At 46.3% G+C, this 20,807-nt stretch overlaps 1 protein-coding gene across 1 annotated transcript in view; it reads right to left on the bottom strand.

Moving 5' to 3' along the window:
• The window catches only part of SCARB2 (scavenger receptor class B member 2), a 76,286-nt gene extending 61,199 nt beyond the window's left edge, over window positions 1-15,087 (bottom strand). Inside the window, exon 1 of the mRNA XM_086704815.1 lies at window positions 14,523-15,087. Coding sequence (XP_086560941.1) covers window positions 14,523-14,639 — 117 coding nt within the window. The 5' untranslated portion in view covers window positions 14,640-15,087. The remainder of the gene's footprint in view (window positions 1-14,522) is intronic.
• Window positions 15,088-20,807: the final 5,720 nt, after the last annotated feature.

Raw genomic sequence — 20,807 nt, 5'->3', positions numbered from 1 at the left:
ACCTACTTCATCTAGCCTCTCCCTCTGTCCTTGCAAAACAAAGGCGAAGCTGATGCCTCATCAGCTGTGGTCAGGGCTCCCACAAAAGCTCCAAGAGCCGCCATCCCCCACGCTCAGCCTCACAGTGTTTCTTTCCCTATTATTGCCAGGATGGCTGATTTAGCACACTGTATTCCTTGCTAACTTATCCTGACAAGCACCCAGTGTGTGAAGACTTTCAGAGTGAGAAAGGGCTCGTGATCTCACTTATTTATTAAAGTAAAGAAAATCACCTCAGAATTATGAACCTCAAAAGAGCCAGCATGAATTGACACATGGGTTAACTCCCTGAGTTTATCTTCTTTGGTTTGCATCCAGCTCTTAGGCAACCAAAAATCCAAAGACAAGAAGAAGAGTTTCCAGAAAGGAGGGCACAATCCTTTCCAGAAAAGAGGGTAAAACTGGCTGTTTTTATAACAGTCTGACTTGAACTTGTTCCTCCAAATCTCAAGTCGACTAAGGCAGTTTTGAGATAGAAATAAACATTTAGTACACGGGAGTCCTTAACTAAACAAAGCAAATACAAAGCCTAACAATGAAAGCGATCCTTGACAGCCTGCCAGACTCACGCTGATGGCAGATTCTGTTTCGACCTGGGGTTCTCCTCACCATCTGTGTCTTGCCTCCACCCCTATCGCCATCACCCCCCCTCGCCCTGGCCACTCTCAGCTGAGTCCACACTCAAGCCAGGTCTCACGCCACCTTTAATTCCTTTCAAATCGTGCCCTCAAGAGTGTTGGCTTCTCCTGTACCTTTAACGTGTCTCTTTTTGTCCACTCCATTGCTAGGTGTGTGTCAAGGAATCCCTGCAAGTCCCACAGTGGACTGCATGTTGTGTGTGTGTGTCTGTATACGCAGACCAAGTAGAGAAGGAGGAGGGAAATGCAAGAGCAGAGGGAAGTTCACACACACAGCTGCTCCAAAACAGTTGCGACTTTATCGTTACCTTCTTCATTTTTATCTTCTTCCCTGACGTTCAGCTCGGGTACCATTACCACCATGGCCAGCTACTATTTACTGGATCTCTAGGAGTCAGGGGGCTGTGCTAGAGCTTTATGTCATCATCTAAGCCTTACGCTAACCCTGCAAGACAAGAATTCCCATTTTTCAGGCAAGGAAATGGTGGCACTGGCTATCCCAAGTTCACGGAGCCAGTAAGTCAAGTCCAGGTCTGTGGGTCTGCAAAGCCCAGGGTTGTGTCACAAAGTACTCTAATTCATAGGTGATACATGCTGAAGGATTCAGGAACAAAGCATTGTGATGTCTGCAACTTACATTCAAATAATTTAAGAAAGAGTATATCAGAGAGAGATGAAGTAAATATGGCAAGATGTCAACAACCGATACACTGAAGTGAATCGAAATATGGCATGACACATACTCACTATTATTCATTGCTTATCTGAAATTGAAATTTGACTAGGCATCCTGTATTTTACCCAGCAGCCCTACCTCAGGGAGACAGTGAAACTATGGAGAGGCCCTCACGTAGATTCTGAGACGTTTCTGGGGAGTCAGGCCTTCCCTCTGGAGGAAAGGAAACTAGGGCAGCTGTGCGAAGTCATGTAAACTCCCGGGGCTGGAACAGACAGTGAGGGACTGAGGAAGGGGGAGCTGAGCTCCTTGTGTCCAGGCAGCTTCTCCACCGTTCATGCTAAGAGTCCCCCAAAAGCACCTCAACCTCCTGCTCTAGAATGGCCCAGACGGGGGCTTCATTTTGACCTTACGCTTCTAGTTTCTACACCAGATCCTCAGGGCATTCAACTGTATACTCCCGGGAGCTTGCTCTGCAAAGGAAGGACTCAGAAACCAACAAGTAATAACCTTAACCTCAAGCCTGGAGAATGTTTGGCACAAGAAGTCATTAATTCTGCCCAATGCAACAAACCGGTTCCCCTGAGGAGCCCTTTGCACAATTTAGACATAAAGCTGTGGCTTGGGAACAACTGCTCTTCCTCACTGACCATTTTGCTGGGGCTGTGACAGTTACCAGGCAAACCCTGTAATCAACTGAGTTTTCCAGTTACGCTAAACATCAACGTAAGGCCCTAAACCAGTTTTACAATGTGACTTTGGATATTGCTTACAAATTTTAGCCAAGTAGAACATGATGAATTTTTTTTTTTTTTACGCATAGTATTGTAGTACTACTACCTAAAGAAATATTGGAAGGATTATTGAGTCGTGTGGTGAATCTGTAGTCTCAACAACCAAATTAATCATTTAAACTGGAAAACTTATTTTCAGCTAATTAGCCAATATGTATATATGGAGAGATTTCTTTCTTTTTAAAATGTTTTTAAGTTTATTTATTTATTTTTGAGGGGTGGGGGGCAGAGAGAGAGAGAGAAGGAGAGAGAGAGAGAATCTAAAGCAGGCTGTATGCCATCAGCGTGGAGTGCAACACGGGGCTCAAACCTACGAACCATGAGATCATGACCTGAGCTGAAATCTAAGAGTTGGATGCATAACCGACTGACCACCCAGGTGCCCCCATATGGAGAGATTTCTACGTGACCAACAGACACAGGCCCTGTTCTCACAAAGAAATTTAGCTAAGGACACAAAATTGGCATGCATGAAGCAGTTAGTGGACAATTACGTGCAAGGCCCAGTAATTCAGCCCAAAGAAGGGCTTCTGCCTGAAATTATTTGGATCATCTCTGTTGTATGGACCCATCCTAAAATCCCCACCTGGACATCCCACAGGCTGCTGAAAGTCGATGTGACCAGAAGTGGATTTATGATTTTTCTCCCCTAACCAATCCTAAATCCTACCGATCTTACCTCCTCCTCTTTGCCATTTCTACTCTTGATCCCATAGGTGGTCTGGACTGCAGCAATACTGTGGATGGTCTCTTCTCCAGGTTCCTTTCAAGTCTGTTCTCCACCTCAGCCTCCAGAGAGTCCTATCAAAAGCGCCTATGGGAGCAGACACTCTCCCCACTGCTCACAGGATAAAGTCTGAGGTCCTTGACCTGCTGCACTAAGCCCTGCCATGATCTGATGCAGCTCATCACCTGTCATCATCTGTCATTCCCTGGTAGGCATTTTTCTGCATCAGCGACACTCAACCGCCCACCACTCCCCAGGTACAAGCTGCGTTAGCTGTGAGTGAGAGCTGACAAGACATGATAAGGCCAAAAGACACAATACTTCCAAGCCAGCCTGATAGAGATCTTTCAGGAAGGCAACACTGGGGGGCTTGTTGAACTGGCTGTCCTGGCATAAACTACTTCCAAATGATAATAAACACTGAGGGAACTGCATTAGGCTTGGATGGGAGTAAGTAATACTTTTAAGGAAACTTTCAGGACTCAAGAAGGCTCCTCGTTGTTCTTTTAGTTCAACAGAGTGCTACTTAATAATTAGACACAACTTCAGCATCCACATCACCATCTACACAGTCTAAACTCACCCAGAGAAAATGCAGGCCAACATGGGCAACCTGGGCTAACAACATGTGAATGATTCTCACTAGACTCCAGATTGATAAAACTCCCCAAATAGCAAAATACCAGTTTGCTGGTTTGCTTTGTTTTTTTAAAATTTCCTCCCTGAGGGGCGCCTAGGTGGCTCAGTTGGTTAAGCATCTGACTTCCTCAGTCGGTTAAACATCCGACTTCGGTTCAGGTCATGATCTCATGGTTTCGTGGGTTCGAGCCCCATGACAGGCTCTGTGCTGACAGCTCAGAGCATGGAGCCTACTTTAGATTCTGTGTTCCCCACATCTCTCTGCCACTCCCCCTCTCATGCTCTGTCTCTGTCTCTCAAAACTAAATACAAATGTTAAAAAAAATTTATAAAAATTCCTCTGTTAAATTAAACACACCCAATCCAGACTCTCCTAGTAATGTAAGTCATTCCCATTACTTACCTTTTCTTATTCTCTGTTGAGGTGAAAGGAATAAGCCTACCATTAGCATTCTACCCTAATTCTCTGACCTTATTTTAACTCAGGAACAAACGCATTGACTTTTTTTTATGTCACTGCTGATGAACTCATTTTGCTTTAATTGCAATCGTAATAATTCACCTAATGAGATCTGACAGTTGACATTCAAATGTTAGTTCATGTGGAAGCTGCTACTCTATAAATGACAGACAGGACAGCAGGATGGGGTAGCCTTCCTGAAAAGCTCCTGCTACCAAACACCCGCTGGAGAACTCTTTAAATGCTTCCACATAATAACAAATGTGAAACCAAGGTTGAGAACTGCCAGCCCAAAGAGAGAGAAAGCAGCCACCAGATGGAAACTTAATCAAAATGACCAGGTGAGGGGCACCTGGGTGGCTCAGTCAGTTAAGCATCTGACTCTTGGTTTTGGCTCAGGTCACGATCTCGCAGCTTTGTGAGTTTGAGCCCCGCATCAGGCTCCGTGCTGGCTCTGTGGAGACTGCTTGGGATTCTCTGTCTCTCTGTCTCTCTCTCTCTCTCTGCCGCTCCCCCAATTTGTGCTCTGTCTCTAAATAAATAAATAAATAAATAAATAAATAAATACTTAAAAAAAAAAAAAAAAAGGACCAGGCATTGGAGAAATAGATGTGTATGCAGAGGGTGTGGTTGAAGGAGTGACTGAGAAAGAGGATTTTAGACGTGAATACATAAGAAGTGTGGCCCATGAAAACAATGCCGGGTTCTGTGTGTAACTCGTGGAGCCCCTCTTATTATTTTACAGCCTGTTTGGTTGCAACTGTACCTCTCAAAGTCGATATAAGTGATGTGTTCATCACCTACTTCTATCTCTGCCTCCTCTCCCTTCCATTACTGTTGATTATCAGAAGTACAGTGTTAAAAGCAACTACTCTTGGGGCGCCTGGGTGGCGCAGTCGGTTAAGCGTCCGACTTTAGCCAGGTCACGATCTCGCGTTCCTTGAGTTCGAGCCCCGCGTCAGGCTCTGGGCTGATGGCTCAGAGCCTGGAGCCTGTTTCCGATTCTGTGTCTCCCTCTCTCTCTGCCCCTCCCCCGTTCATGCTCTGTCTCTCTCTGTCCCAAAAATAAAATAAACGTTGAAAAAAAAAATTTACAAAAAAAAAAATACAAGCAACTACTCTCAAAGTGGGGCTTGCAAGAGTGATCTCACCATTATAACAATGGTATTCTGCCTCTCTTTCTCTACAGAGTGTGAAACTCAGTGCTGAAGGGGCCAGGTGGGTGTGGCGAGTGAGGTGATGCGAGTTTGCACAATAGTGTGCATGGCTGACCCTAGCGATGATACTCATTTTTCCATAGAAATATGCCCGCTTTCATTTTTGCCAAACACATGACCCTCTGGGGCTCTTTCATTTTCCTTCTTTTACCTTCGTTTACCTTCCTTTCCTTCGTTTACCTTCGTTTACCTTCCTCTTTTGGTAACGAGGTTCAGATACAAACAGGTATTTTTCTCTACTCTAAGAGAGACAACAGGGCAGGCACGATGACAAAGGGCACCTTCCCTGCGCCTCGGAGTTAGGGAGCCAACAGGAATGAGAAGGGCCATGGGAATCAGGAGGGAGGTCCCCTCTGAAGGGCAGCCCCATTCTGCTCAGACTGTGGACACAGACTAGCACGCACAGCATCCACATGTTTCAAGAGAGGCTGGAAACTTGAGTTCTTGGGTGAAATTTCTAGATTTTAAAGGTATAGTGTGGCAATCAATGACCACTGGTCTACAGAGCGTAACGAAAGCGTGAAGCTGAAGAACAACACGAGCAATAATATGCAAAGGAAATCATCCCCGAAGATGTAAGTTTTCGTCTATTCGTCCTTCCACTCATCCGAGTAATATTTACTGAACGTGCATTTTGTGTGACGGTGCACTTGGTGGTAGGGACGATGGCACAAAGCTAAAACTGGCAGGGCCCCCATCTTTGAAAATCCCTGGCAGGGCTGAGGCTGGAGGGGAATTATGCAATAATTCAATTACAGAGACGCTGATGGTCTAGTCTAGTCTGATTAGCACACAGGGAAAGCAGGGCATTCACTGAACCCGCATCTCTGATGACCCAAACTACCATCTTTAACCATGGACTTGTGTGGAGACCAAAGGAACATGTGTAAAACACACTAGACAAAATCCTGGTGGTTTGAAGACATTAATAGCATAGTTTCCAAACTGTTCTTACAGAAACAACAGGGATATGAAGTGATTTTTTAAAGTTATTCTAAAAATTGTCATAATTAATTAAATGAAAACTAGATCAGCAGCTCTCAGAGTGTGGCCTGAGGGCCCCTGGGGGCCCCCAAGACCCTCTGAGGGGGTCCACAGGGTTAAAAACTATTTTCCTAATAATCTTAAGACATTAGTTGCCCTTTTCATGCTCATCCCCTCATGAGTGTAGAGTGCAGTTTTCTAGAGGTCACCAGACATGTAATGATGTCATTGCTCTCTGACAGCTAATACGTGTTTGTGTATTCTTGTGCTTTAAAAATTTACCCATTTTAATTTCTAATATTGTAAATATTGATAGATACAACTCACCCAAATGTAAGTTCTTTAGGGTCTTCGGTTTAAGAATGTAAAGGGGCCTGAGCCCAAAAAATTTGAATTAGATTATAAATTCTGTAAGTGTAGGGATTGTGTCTACTTTATTACTGTATCCACGGCTCCCAGCACATTGCCTCGCAAATGGTCCACACTTGGTAAATATTTGCTAAATAAATGAATGACTGCCAAAGTATATATGTAAATATTTTTAGATATAGACTGCAAAAACCAAAAGTAGCCTTATTTTCCTCAGTTGCTTTTGACTAGTTACCAGTTTTGATGAAAAATGGTCCCCTCATGTAGTATACCATGTATATATAGTATATATATATCTTGAAGATACAGGCCATAAATGCCTAGTCACTTGGCCAACATCCTATGTTTTCATTAATGCTCTTACAATCCCACCTGCTGATTCTTCCCCAGGAAACAAGCAAATGTCTGGCAGAACAGATGGCCCCTTTGCTGTGGCCTGACAGAATGAAATCTTGCACTTTATTAAGCAAGAAAGCAAAAACGGTTCTCACAAACAACAACCTTCCCCTCCCCCCATCTTTCCTCTAATGTAAACTTGAAGAATAATAGTAATCACTAGTAGTAATATCCTCAGCTAGAATTATCATCTCTCTTATATGTCAGCCTTACTAGATGAAATTAAAAATAAATAGAGTGGGAACAGAAGCATCTCATTTTTGTAAAGTATATCTGTTAGTAGGTGTGCACAAATAAAAACATGGAATAATTAACAATATGTTAACAGTAGTTATCTTTGATTTATTAATTTTTGTTGCATCTGACTTTTTATAATGGCATGTATTTCCTATCAGAAAAATAAACAAAAATAAAGAATAAAATACAAAGGTTAAAAAAAAAAAAAGGAAATGCCATCTGGAGGAGTGAAGATGTGGGCTGCCATAACCACCATCCAAACCAGTCACAGGCTTGATGGTTAGCTTTTTATTTTTCAGTTTTTTTAATGTTTATTTATTTTTGAGACAGAGGGTGAGTGAGAGAGAGACAGAGTATGAGCAGGGGAGGGATGAGAGAGAGGGAGACAGAGAATCTGAAGCAGGCTCCAGGCTCTGAGCTGTCAGCACAGAGCCTAACGTGGGGCTTGAACCCACGAACTGTGAGATCATGACCTGAGCTGAAGTCAGAGGCTTAACTGACTGAGCCACCCAGATGCACCTTCATAGTCTGCTTTTCAACTTGGGTGCCAGGCCTAAGGAGTCTGATTCAGCAGGGCTGGTAGCATCTGTATTTTTTATTTTGACTTTATTTATTTAAATGTTTATTTATCTATCTTGAGAGAGAAAGACAGCACGTGTGCAGGCAAATGAACAGTGGAGGGGCAGAGAGAGAGGGAGAGAGAGAATCCCAAGCAGGTTCCTCGCTGTCAGCACAGAGCCCACACAGGGTTCGATCTCAGTTACTTGTGAGATGATGACCTGAGCCAAAATCACGTCAGACGCTTAACTAACTGAGCCACCCACATGCCCTGCATCTGTATTTTTTAAACTCCATAAGTGATTTTGATGTCATTCCTAGAGTCTAGGGACCACAATGACAACTACTGGTTTACTCCATTGTCTTAGCCATTAATAATGAATGCATTCATGGTCACCATGAATTAGTAAGATGTTGAAAGAAACATAGTATGATTTTGATATCACAAGATCATGTTTCTAAAAGCCAAGGAGGGGTTGGATAATTTTGCTTAAGAGTTAAAGAATCTTGTGAGGATACTACTGCCTCTGTTTAAGGATCTATAATTTCTGCTCATGCTGAGCCAATCACATTACTCTGTCACAAATCTGGAAGGGAGAAACCAAGAGATAAACCATGTCCATGGGAGGCCAGCAGCTGGAGTGTCACATGGGGTTGGGGCTGAGGGAGCACTGGATGAGTAAACAGCCCAGGCCCAACAAGTAAACAGAGGAAACTATTCGGTAGGGCAACCAGAGGAACAGTGGGGGGACACAGAGTGTGCCTGGGTCCTGCTAACTTTCCAGTTTCTACTGTACTCTTAGGAGGCCTTACTGTCCTGTGGTTCTCACCCTTAGACTTCCAGGAGCTTCCTCTTCCAGCTTTACAAAAAAAAAAAAAAAAAAAAATTACCATTCTGCAGCCAGCTTGAGTTGGCCTTAGCTTCTTGCTCCTTTTATTGCTAAGAAGTGGAGGAGAATGTGGTATGTGAGGATAGAACTTATTATCCAAACCAAGGATCTTTTATTTTTTTTAATGTTTATTTATTTTTGAGAGAAAGAGACAGACAGAGAGAGACACAGAAAGAGAACATTAGTGGAGGAGGGGCATAAAGGGAGAGAGAGAATCCCAAGCTGACTCCACACTGCCAGTGCAGAGCCTGATGTGGGGCTCGAACTCACAAACCATGAGATCATAACCTGAGTCAAAATCAAAAGTTGGACACTTAACTGACTGAGCCACCCAGGTATCCCAGACCAAGGATCTTTTAAACTGTAATTTTTTAAAATGTTTACTTTTGAGAGACAGAATGTGAGCAGAGGAGGGGAAGAGAGAGAGGAAGACAGAGAATCTGAAGCAGGCTCCAGGCTCCACACTGTCAGCACAGAGCCAGATGCGGGGCTCGAACCCACGAACCCTGAGATTATGACCTGAGCCAAAGTCAGACGCTTAACTGACTGAGCCACCCAGGTGCTCCAAACCAAGGATCTTTTAAAAGAAAAGAGGGTGCCAGTAATTATGGCAGGACAACAGGTGTAGATAAATCAGGACTGTTGCAGGCAACAGAGTATATGCTCATCCTTGGGGTGGGAAAAGTGATTTAGGAGACCCAGCTTGCATGCCTAACCCTACCCCTTCCCCTCCATCCGACCTCTGATAAGTCAGTTATTTACATTTCTAGTGGCACATAAATATAAAGGCAGTTTGATACCCACCATCATATTTAAAAACTGACATAGGCTTGGGGCCGCCCAAGTGGCTCAGTCAGTTGAGCGTCTGACTCTTGATACTGGCTCAGGTCGTGATCTCCTGGTTCGTCAGTTCGAGCCATCATCGGGCTCTGCATTGGACGTGAGAAGCCTGCTTGGGGTTCTCTCTCTCCCCCTTTCTCTGCCCCTCCCCTGCTCACGCTCTCTCTCTCTCCCTCTCTTTTTCTCTGTCCTTCTCTCTCTGTCCCTTCCCTGCTTTCTCTCGCGCACTCGCTTGCTCTCCCCCTCTTGCTAAATAAATTTTTTAAAAAACTGGCACAGGCTCAGGTTCCTTGACTGTAAAATAACAGATTAAGTGGTGCTTAAGGTTTTTTCTTATTCTAAGGTCCTAAGTCGTCATAACCCTGAAAACAGGCAATTCAGGAGATGCAAGAAAGATCCTTTTAAGATTGGATACAGTTGATTGTCTTTACATACACATACGTGAAGATGTTTAACTAATTCAACTGTAAAAAAGAAGACCTCCACACATTCACCTTTAATGTTATTTGGTTAATTTAGCGGTGATCGTAACTCATTTTTTGAGGCATCAGCAGAACGGCTCCCAAGTTACATGGCTCCTAAAAGAGGCTAGCTGATGTCGCTTGCCCAGAGCCTCAGGTCCCAGCCAAGGATAAGTATATTTGTCCTGTTCATCTCATCCCTGACACCGAATGCTTTCACCCTTCCTTGGCCTGGGCACAGGAAGGAAAACCTGTGAGCCGTCTCTTTTCTTCTCACTGGTTCCCTTGCCAGCCCATTTCTTCTTCACCAGCCCTGACTCTGGCTGGCACTGCAGCCCCATTTCTGGGAGGCGTTCAAACTGTCCATGCGTCTAAGGGCAAGCTTAATATTCTGAGCTGCAATGTTGCTCTTAAACAAAGCTCACACGCCTGAGGCACAGAATCTCAGAAGTCTGGAGCTAGAAGGAACCTTCTCTCGACATAAGCTTCAGTTCACAGATGAGAAAACGAGAGTTGAAAACAGTCACAAATGTTACCATCTGGGCCCTCCGCAAGGTGCTTTTTTCCAGCAATCCTTTTACTTCACTCCTGGCGACAACTCTAAGGCAGGTGTTATTTCAAAATGAGAAACCCAAGGTTTTTTGAGGGGTTCAATATTCGCTACTGGGCTTGCTCAACTTCACCCAAGTATTTCATAATGACAGAAACAAAGAATGTTAACCAAGTTCTGCTGATTCCTAGAACACTGCTCTTTCAACTACAATGATCAAATGTGAGGCGACAGGCATTTGTTGTGTACCTACCGGTGTGTGCTGAGTGCCAGGACAATTAGGGGGGACATCAAAGGAGACAGAACGTAAAAATCTGCCCTCCCGGGTTCCAAGGAGGAAAAAGAGGTTAAATGGTTTCTGCAAAGCTCTGTCTTCAGGAAGTCAAAACGCTTGAGAGAGAAGGCCTGGTTAGTGCTCAGAATATCCTCTAAGAAGTGGGTGTGAGCAGACAACGAGGGAGACATTACTGTGCCTGTTTTGCAATTGAGAAAACTGAAGCAGAAAGAATTACAGGGCTTGCTCAATACAAGGCGGTAACCAGCGAGGCCAAGAATGGAGCCAGGGGCACCTGGGTGGTTCAGTCGGTTGAGCATCCAACTCTTGATTTTGGACCAGGTCATGAATTCAGGTGTCATGGGATTGAGTCCTGCATCAGGCTCCACGAGCATGGAGCCTGGTTAGGATTCTCTCTCTCTTTCCCTTTGCTCCTCTCCCCCGGATCATTCTCTCTCTCTCTCACTCTCTCTCAAAAAAAAAAACAAAAACAAAAACAAAAATTAAACAAAGGATGGAATCAAATTGTCTTGCTTCCTTCCACTCCATTCACCGGCCAAAATTTAAATCTCCCTTTAATCTTAAAATCTCCCTGCAAATTATTCTAATAGGGATTATGTTACTTTGCTTCTCACAATTAGCCAAACCTATTCATTTGAATTTCTCCCCTTTCCTCTCTTCTTTTTTGATATAGACCAGTCAGGGCATGGAAAATCTTCAGATGAAAAAAAAAACAAACAAAACAAAAAACGAAAAAAACCAAACTGGGAGTATCAGACTAGATTACATTATATTAAAGTCAAGTTAACTATATTAAGGTCAAGAATCGTTCCATAATGATACTAATGGAAAGAATAACAGCAGCCGTAACTGATCACCTATCCTCTGCCTGATACTGTCCAGGGTGCTTTACACAGATTACCTCCCTCAGTCTCACAACAGCACACACAGAGGCAGGGTTTGTGGGAAGCTTATACAGTGTGAGGAGACCCTTCCTAAGAAAAAAGAAAATTTTGGATACAGAATTAGGTGGAGGCTGTTGGAAGGGCCTGTGCACGTGAGGGCCTCAAGCATAAGCTTTGTGTGCTTCATGGTAAATGCACCACTGTGCCTAAGATAGCTAACATCCTTACTTTCCCAAGAAATGAAATTGAGGCTCATGGTACTTCAGTAACTTGCCCAGAATCAAAAAGCTTGCAAATGGTTAAGGTCAGGATTTGAATACAGGATGTCTGACTTCAAATCTCATATATTTTTCCTTTGCTCATGTGGGTTCTAACAAAAATAAAACTGACTTACAAAGCACTAAAGATATGCCATGAAAATTACCCATTTTCCCCAATAATTCCTACAACCTCTCTATTTTTGTGAGTTGTTTTTATCCTCATTTATAGATGGGGAAACCCAGAATCAGGAAACCCAGCCCAAGGTCATGCAGCTAGAGCATGGTGGACCAGGACTGATGTCTAGGGGTGTAGACCGCAGAGCCCTTACTCTGTCCCACTATCCCAGGCCACCACACTGCAGGTGACTGGGGAGAACAGAATGGTAATGATGGTCATGCATGCCCTCTGGCCGACTTGGCAACATTCCTGTCCACTGGAACTAGCCCTGTCATTTAATTGTATATGCCACCTTGCATGGTGTTCTTTAACGGGGTTGGGCAATTCTGAAAATCCACTTCCCCTGTACTATGATTTATTAGTCTGATCAGAGTCCATTCCTCACAGAGAAAACCAGATAAAAAAGCCAATCACCAAGTATCAGTGCAAACTCAAGGCCCAGGCAAGCTGCCGTACAGCCACCTCCCTACCTGTCCATGAAATGGAGACCCACAAAGCATCTGAGGGCTGGTAACATCTGAGGCACCAGGGAGACAGCTCCTCTCATAGGGCTCTTCTGAAACAGCCTTTTAAAGCCACACAAGAAGATTCACATAGGGACTGTAATTGCATTGCTTAACTCTGGTCATCCAGGGAAGGGTTTATATCCCTAAACAATCTTGCCATGGATTTACAGGTGGCCAAGAGCAGAAAAGATGCCGTTTAGTTTTCTTCCTTCATGGGTACTCAGGGAAAACAGTGGTCTTTGAGAAGCTCAGACAGTGGGTTTCATCTTTCCTTAATAATGTGAACTTAGGGGTGCCTGAGTGGCTCATTGGTTAAGTGTCTGACTCTTAATTTCGGCTCAGGTCATGATCTCATGGTTCATGGGATCAAGCCCCATGTGGTGCTCTGCACTGAGAGCATAGACCCTACTTGGGATTCTCTCTCTTCCTCTCTCTCTGCCCCTCCCTCTCTCTCTCTCTCTCATTCTGAAAATAAATAAGTAAACTTTAATAAAAAATGTGAACTTAATGTTTCCTTAACATAAACTTTAAAATTAAATAATGCTTTACCATGACTTTTTTTTTTTTTTTTAATTTACCTTTAACTGCCAGATTTCAAGTAACTGATGGCTTTTCATGACCTCTATTAAAGGAACATGTCTGGGGGCACCTGGGTGGCTCGGTCGGTTAAGCGGCCGACTTCGGCTCAGGTCCTGATCTCATGGTCCGTGAGTTCGAGGCCCGCATCGGGCTCTGTGCTGACAGCTCAGAGCCTGGAGCCTGTTTCAGATTGTGTGTCTCCCTCTCTCTCTCTGCCCCTCCCCTGTTCACGCTCTGTCTCTCTCTGTCTCAAAAATAAATAAATATTAAAAAAAAATTTTTTTTAAAAAATAAAGGAACATGTCTGTTGCCACCTGGATGACACAACTTGACTGGGAGTTCAGTGATCAAACTGTTTTTGTTTTTTCTTTTTTTTAATCCATCCAGCAGCAAGTGAAAACCAGTGGCAGAAATTAAACTTGTGGTTATCCGTGCTAACAAGAAAGGCTGCTCCAATTATTTTTTTTTTTTTTTTTAAGGAAAAAGTGATCCCAGTAACTCTCTCTTGTTCCTCTTTCCACACAGATTGGGGGATGTGTGTGAAAGGGCAGAGGGAATGAGCACTGGTGACGTCAAATGACCCACATGTCTTCTGAAATGATCGACTCTCCAGGCCACCCATCTAGGCTAAAAGACAGGTTCAGATTCTTTCGAGAACCTCAACGCATCCTTGCCTGAAGTTTATGGTAATTTAAGAAGAACAAGAATCCAAAGCAAGACAAAGCCACACCGAGGATGGGTACAAGATACCACATGCTTAGTTGGAAGGTACCCTGCGGAGACTGTGATGGACTGAAATGTTACCCAGTCCAGAGGCCTGCCCTCTCTGCTGACTGCCCTGCCCAGTCGAGGAAGGCAAGAACACAATAGACCGCACGCGGCTTCTCATTCACAGCCCTACACCACTTCAAAGGCCACAGCAAGCAGCCAAGAAACCTGCCTGGGCTGTGGTGTTTTTCATTTAGTTTTGTTTTTTCATGAAGTGGGTGGGAAATATGTTTGGGCCGAGCTGAGACTGGGGCGTAGAGAGGGCGTGGAGGGGTATGCAAATGATAGAATGTAAGTGAAAGCTTAAAAAAAAAAAGTCTAGACCCATAATTTTATCCTATTATTCCTCCCCATCCTTCTTGAACCCTTACCTACCAACCTCGAGAAGACAAATACGAAAGGAGGGCTCTCGTCGGGAGGGTCTGCCGGGGTGCAGATGTTCTTTGCAGGAGGTACAGCAGTCGGAGGGTGGGCTGGAAGTGTCCCCCGCCCAACACGGGAGCGCGCGCGCGCGAACGCGCGAACACACACACACACACACACACACACACACACACACACACCTCGCCAGCCTCACCTTCTCGATGGTCTGGTCCACGGCCTTCTGGAAAACCCGAGCCACCAGCAGTGTGACGCTGGTCACCAGCAGGAGCAGGGACAGCGTCCCGACCGTGTAGAAGCAGCACCTGCCCATTTTGCACGCCGCTCCCGGGCCGGGCCTCGCGGGCCGGCGACTCCACAGGAAGGAGGGAGGGGCCGCGGCTGCAGCGGCCTGAACACCCGCGACCCCGAGGTGCCCGCGGTCCCGGCTCTGCGCGCGGCTCCCGGCTCCGCGGCTGGGCTCCGGCTCCCGCGCGCCTGCCTGGCGGCCCGGGGAGGGGACGACCCGCTTCGGTTTCGGTTTCCCTCGCTCGGGCAGTCGGGCGCTGGCCCCGCTTAGTCAGGAGCGAGAGAGGGAGCGCGCAGGGCGGTGACGCTCGCCGGCCCGGTTCGCCGCAGCCCCGGGAGGCGACGGCCAGCAGCTGCGCGGGGAAACGGGCGGGGCGGAGGCTGAGCCCGCAGTCATGTGCCCCGCGGCGGCCGCCGCGATTCGGCCCGAGCGAGCCGCGCGCGTCCCGGGCGGCCCCCCGGCGCTGCGGCTCACGGACCGCGGCCGAGCCCAGATGCGCCCCCGCCTCCGCGACGCAGGCCCGCCCGGGTCACTCCGGAAATTCGCCTGGACTCCCACGGCCATTCACACAGCCGCTTCGCACGAGTCAACTGCGGACCTACCAAGTGCCAAGCACTGGGGATGCGGGGTGGATACCACATTGCCCCTGCTCTAGACAGGCTCACCAGTTAGCAGGACACTGTTACAGCAGTTCATGCACAATGTTACAAGTGTTCTTCCGAGGTGCGTGCTGAGATCTGTGCCCGCAAGCGTGTTCTGCCCCCCGGGGGGGGGGCACCTAGGACCCCACAATTGAAATGGATCTTGGGGAATGTGGAAGGGGTGTGTGCAAGGGTGTGAGAGGTATTTCAAGGAGAGGAAAAAAGTGTGCTAAGACATTGGGGGTGAAAGAGCAAGATTGAAGGAAGAAAGAAAAATTCCTTTTGAGTCTAGGTTCAGGTGTGCAGAGTGCAGGGTGGGAGGTGTTGAGGTCCCTTAGGGTCAGACTCTGAAAGGCTCTTTGTGTCCCCTAGAAGAGTTGGGACTTTATCCCTCAGCCGTGAGACGCTACAGTAAGAAGCCTCAAGCAAGTGGCCGTGACACTGTTCCTATTTGCTTTGCTCACCATTATGTCCCAGGCACACAGGCTAAAGCCTGCACACAGCAGGGACTCAATATTAGTTGAATGAATGTCAACTATATGCCAGCCTTTGGTTAGGTGCTTACAGACACCCATTATTTAAACTCAGAGCAACCTTGTGACCAGGTGGCTGTTTGTCTTATTCCCCGACACACCCCCGCGACCCCCCCCCCCGCCCCCCGCCGCCAAAGCAGGGCTACACATTGTCACTCTGCAAGAAACTGAGAAGGGAACATAGCCAGAGAGCTGGACCCAGGATACAGGTGTGACCTATGTAGAGAGGCAAGGAAGGAAGGTTGAGTGGAAGGAAGCTTCTTATACTACAGTGCAGCTCTAACAGAGTTCCGCAAGGCTGTAGGGGGTCCTCAAGCTAAACTGGCCTGTCCCAGGAGTCCAGCATCTCCCAGGAATAGACCTCTTGCATTCAGTCATGGGATAGGAGCAGCCCCAGGAAAATGGCCTCTGCACCATGCTGGGGATGAGTATCAGAGGACGGATGTCAATTCTCAGCCTCTGGGACAGATCTGTGGGTCAGTTATGTTCTGCACAAGAACTGACAAGTACGTTTTCTTGGTCCCTATTGTATTATTATTCCCATCTGATACACAAGGACACCATGGCTCTGAAAGGTAAGTAACCTAACAAGCTCAACCGGTTGCTGAATGGTGGAGCCTGTCTAGACAAGAATGCTCACCTGGTAGCCTCCAAAGCTCCTGCCTTTTCTACCCTGTGCATTGCTGCCTCCCAGCTGCCATCAATGAGAATCTGCAGACAGGGAGTTCACTGGGGAGACTTTGTTAAGGACTTGGTGAGATGATTAAAAATGATGGCAAATTCTTTGACATTCCAGCTATGAGGTGGGGTCTTCACCTTTTACCTTTGAATTTGGGCCGAATTTAGTGATTTGTTAAACCAATGGAATATGGTAGAAATCACATATCCTGGAACTTCTGAAACCAGATGAAAAAGGCCTGGTAATTTCTTTCTGCCTGGGCATCTGGAAATTTTGGAGCCCTGAGCCACCATCAGGTCTAGCTATCCTGAGAACTCCATGCTGGAGAGAACACAGGAGAGACCGCAGGGAGATGGCCTGAGCCTGCAGGAAGAGAGATGCCCAGCCAGCCCCCTGTGGTACCCAGCCATTTGAGTCATGGGTCCTAGACATATGGAGCACAGTGGCCCCTGCCTTACCCTGCCTGAAATGCAAAATAAAGGATTGTTGCTGTTTTAATCCACTAAGGCTTAGCCTCATGTGTTACTCAGGTTTAGATAACTGGAACAGACCTAAACCTGGGGCATTGACAGTGACAATGGTGCCCAATCCCAGCTCTACCCAGCCGCAGCTACCAAAGGTCTTTGAGCAGCAGCCCCCAAGAACCAGGCCTGGGGGTGGGGTGGGGTCTGGAATGAGAAACTCTTTCAAGCCTTGGTGCCTTGGTGGTCCCCAGTCTTCATGTGCCCACAATCAGCAGCATTTGCCTACCCCCAGACCTGCCGTGGGAATGCTCTGTCATGTCCCCCCTCTGCTCCAGATCCCAGATATCTACCTTAGCTCTCCCTGTGCCCTAGTTTGCTTCGGGGACCATGCTAGCCCACTCACCCTTGCTCGTCCCCTTCCTAGGCAATGGTTGGGGTCCTCGGCAGATGGTGGGTGTCCTCTCCCTCATTAACTAGAAAAAAGATCTGGTAAACTTCCTTCCTATTTGGCTCCCAGCACTTCACGCTCAAATTGAACCCTTCCTCCCCTGTATCCCACTAATACTGGATTTTCTGTTTGCTAGCTCTATTCTTGAGAGCAAACTCTAACACCCACCGCAGCCCTGGGCCACCAATCCCAGTGCACTCTTCCTTCTCATTGTTCATTGAGGTTCCTTTTTGCCTCTTGTCTGGGCCACTAGAGGAGTAACAGACTACGCGGATGGAGAGATGGGCCCAGATTTGATAAATACATCTTGGTGTGGCAAGAGTCTCTGAACAAGGGTTTTCAACTCTGATACCCTCAGTCTGAGGCTCTCTCGCTCAGGCAACATGACTCCATTGTTTCAACTATGTCAGGCGGTTCGTAAGCTGCTTCCCCTTTAAAACTCTGGTCCAAACTGGACAAAAACCTCTTTCTTGGTTCCTCTTAGTACAGCTGACCAGACTAGCATTTAAAAAATGTACTAAACACTAACAGAGAACAAAAAGGACCTAATTACAGAAAATATAAACAGCTTTTTAAAAAACCCAAAAAACGCATGTTCCCCAAATAGCAGTCTGTGATCCCACAGCAATTTCTGTCATATCATAAAGAGCTGACACAGCTTCGTAGCGCCTGGCCTGGCTGTCTTTCTGTTCAGGTCTGTCTTTTTCTCCACCCCATGGCAGCTACAGATAGAGACTATGCCCAAAGCCCCCAAATTCTCATACAAGCTTCCCAAAGCCCCTTGGAACATCCTCCTTATTTCTGATCTATAGGATGTGTCACCTCCACTGCTAATTGGCATTAATAAAAATTTCCTCGTGCTATAGAATCATTTCACTCCACAGGTGAGACTCACCTCTACATATAGGGAGTGGTGACTCCAAGGCAGATACACAGACTAATAGCCCCTAATAATCACTCTCTAGAGGGTCAGGTGGTGTGGGAAGAGATTCCTGCTGCCACTGGTTAGATGAGGAGGCTGGCACCCTGGAAGGGAGACAATCAGGAATGTTCCCAGTGACCTCTCTATTCCTAAAATCAGAAAAACAGGAACTTGAGAAGAACGAGTGCCCTTGTGAATGACTATTTCATAGTCATTCACGACTCGGGAAGAGAAAAAACTTCACAAACTCTTAAGAAAGTTTCCAGGACAACAGACTCTGAGACAGGAGAAGCAAGAAGGGCTCTTCGGGCCCCACATTAAATTTAGAATATGGATATATGCAAAAGAGGTTAATCGTATCATCATTGTGGACTTTTGCGTGAAAAGTGTTAACGTGTTCAATGTCAACATTTAAAGTGCACCACGGTTTTAACAGGTGTGGTAGACAATCTCCAAACCTGACAGTCAACAACTCTTCCTTTCTCTGTAGGCTCCTACTGCTCCTGGAATCAAAGGTGGCGTTTCTTCTTCACCCCTTAAGTCCAGGCTGGTCTTGTGACCTGCCTCACCCAGGAGAATGGAATGGAATGGACAGTGTGCCAATTCCCGGTCTAGGCCCTCAGGGGCCTGGCAGCTCCTTCCTTCACCTTGCAATCCAACTCCCATGGTGGAAGCTCAGACTAGACCACTGGGTGATGAGAGGCCACCCAGAGCGAGACTCTGGAGAGTGAGAGGCCATCAGGGATGTCCCAGCCCATCTAAGCCCCCAGATGAATACAGGCATATGCCACGTGGAACAGGGACGACGAGCCATCCCTGCAGACTCTACACAGCAAATGAATGGCTGTGTAGTTTGTGAGGCTGTGATAGATAACCGAAACACCCTTTTTGTTATTTATTAATTTTTTTAGTATTCCAGGAGCCTAAAAGAGAATGGAAGTGCCCTAGGTGTTCCTTACTTTGTGATAGGCTTGGCTCCAAGAGGTTTCTAAAGTTCCTGGCTTTCTTACTATTATTTGAAGGTGATCTATAAGATGTACCATCACACCCTCATAATTTGACATTTGTTCTTTCTTTTTTTTTTTAAGTTTATTTTTGAGAGAGAGAGAGAGAGAGAGAGAGAACAAATGGGAGAGGGGTAGAGAGAGACAGAGGGAGAGAGAGAATCCCAAGCAGGCTCTATGCTGTCAGTGCAGAGTCCAACGCGGGGCTTGAACCCATGAACCATGAGATCATGACCTGAGCCAAAATCAAGAGTGGGACACTTAACTGACTGAGCCACCCAGGTGCCCCGATATTTGTTATTTCTAAACATTTGTGGAGTGCCCTTAACCTGAGCAATGCAGGATTCATAGGAAAAAATTTCTCTTTCCATCCTTCTGATCTCACCAGTCACCCCAAACTTCTACCATTTACAGAATTTCCTTATGACACAAGTTACAGTCCCCTGGACTAGAGCTTTCTTATTATTTATATATCCCACTCCGAGAGTGCCAGAGCAGAAGGGGTCTGTGAAGCTGTGCATGGCCCTGTCTGCTGCCTCTTCAGCCAGGAAACCCTGTGGCTTCCCCGTCACCATCTTTGCACCCTAAGTTAAAGGAGTCTTTTCTAGTTTGTGTGGGTTTTATCCTGCTGAGGGTCATGCAGAAGGAAGAATCCTCCTCTTCAAATTATGTTTCTTTTCTTGTTCCTCTAAGGATGCAGAGTTTTTGAAATGTAACAACTGGGAAGGCACAGCCTATTTGCTTTGTTCTCTCCCCCGCCCCCCCCCCCCCAAGCCACAGGCCATAGTCTTCTTCTGACAGAATGTGTGTGTGGGTGTGTGTGTGGGGGGGGGGGGGAGCATGGGGTGGGGGCAGAGGAGCACGGAGGAGGAAAGAAATAGTGGGCAGAAAATGGTTATTATGTCCATGGTATTATGCACTGCTTGTATGTGTGCAGGCAATGTAGTAGATGCTGGGCCTGCCTTACTTCATTTAACAGGGCATTTAACAGAGCCCTGTAGATACTGGATCTCAATTTTAAAAATGAGGAAACTGGAGTGCCTGGGTGGCTCAGTCAGTTAAGCATCTGACTCTTTGGTTTCGGCTCAGTCACGATCTCGTGGCTTTGTGGGTTTGAGCCCCACATCAGGCCCTTTGCTGAAGGTGTAGAGCCTGCTTGGGATTCTCTCTCTCTCCCTCTCTCTCTGCCCCTCCTCTACTGGTGCTGTCTCTGCCTCTCAAAATAAATAAACTTTAAAAAAAATTTTAGATAAAATTAAAAAATAAAAATGAGGAAACTGAAGCACAGAGAGGTTGACAAATTAGTTCAAAGTCACATGGCCAGTAAGAAGAAAAGCTAGTACTGAAACCCAAGTCCCTCACACAGGTAAGCTGGGCTCTTGGCCACTTAACTCCTGATTGGGACTTCCAGCCTCAGGTTTTCTGGGAGCAAAAGGAAGGCAGTGAAAATTGGTTTTAAAAAAGGGGGTGGGGCACCTGAGTGGCTCAGTCAGTGAAGCGT

Source organism: Puma concolor, chromosome B1, assembly GCF_028749965.1.
Source record: "Puma concolor isolate L17-30 chromosome B1, mPumCon1.1.hap2, whole genome shotgun sequence".
Classification (NCBI taxonomy): Eukaryota; Metazoa; Chordata; class Mammalia; order Carnivora; family Felidae; genus Puma; species Puma concolor.
The sequence above is the reverse complement of the archived record's forward strand: the minus strand, read 5'-3'. Positions and strand labels throughout refer to the sequence as shown.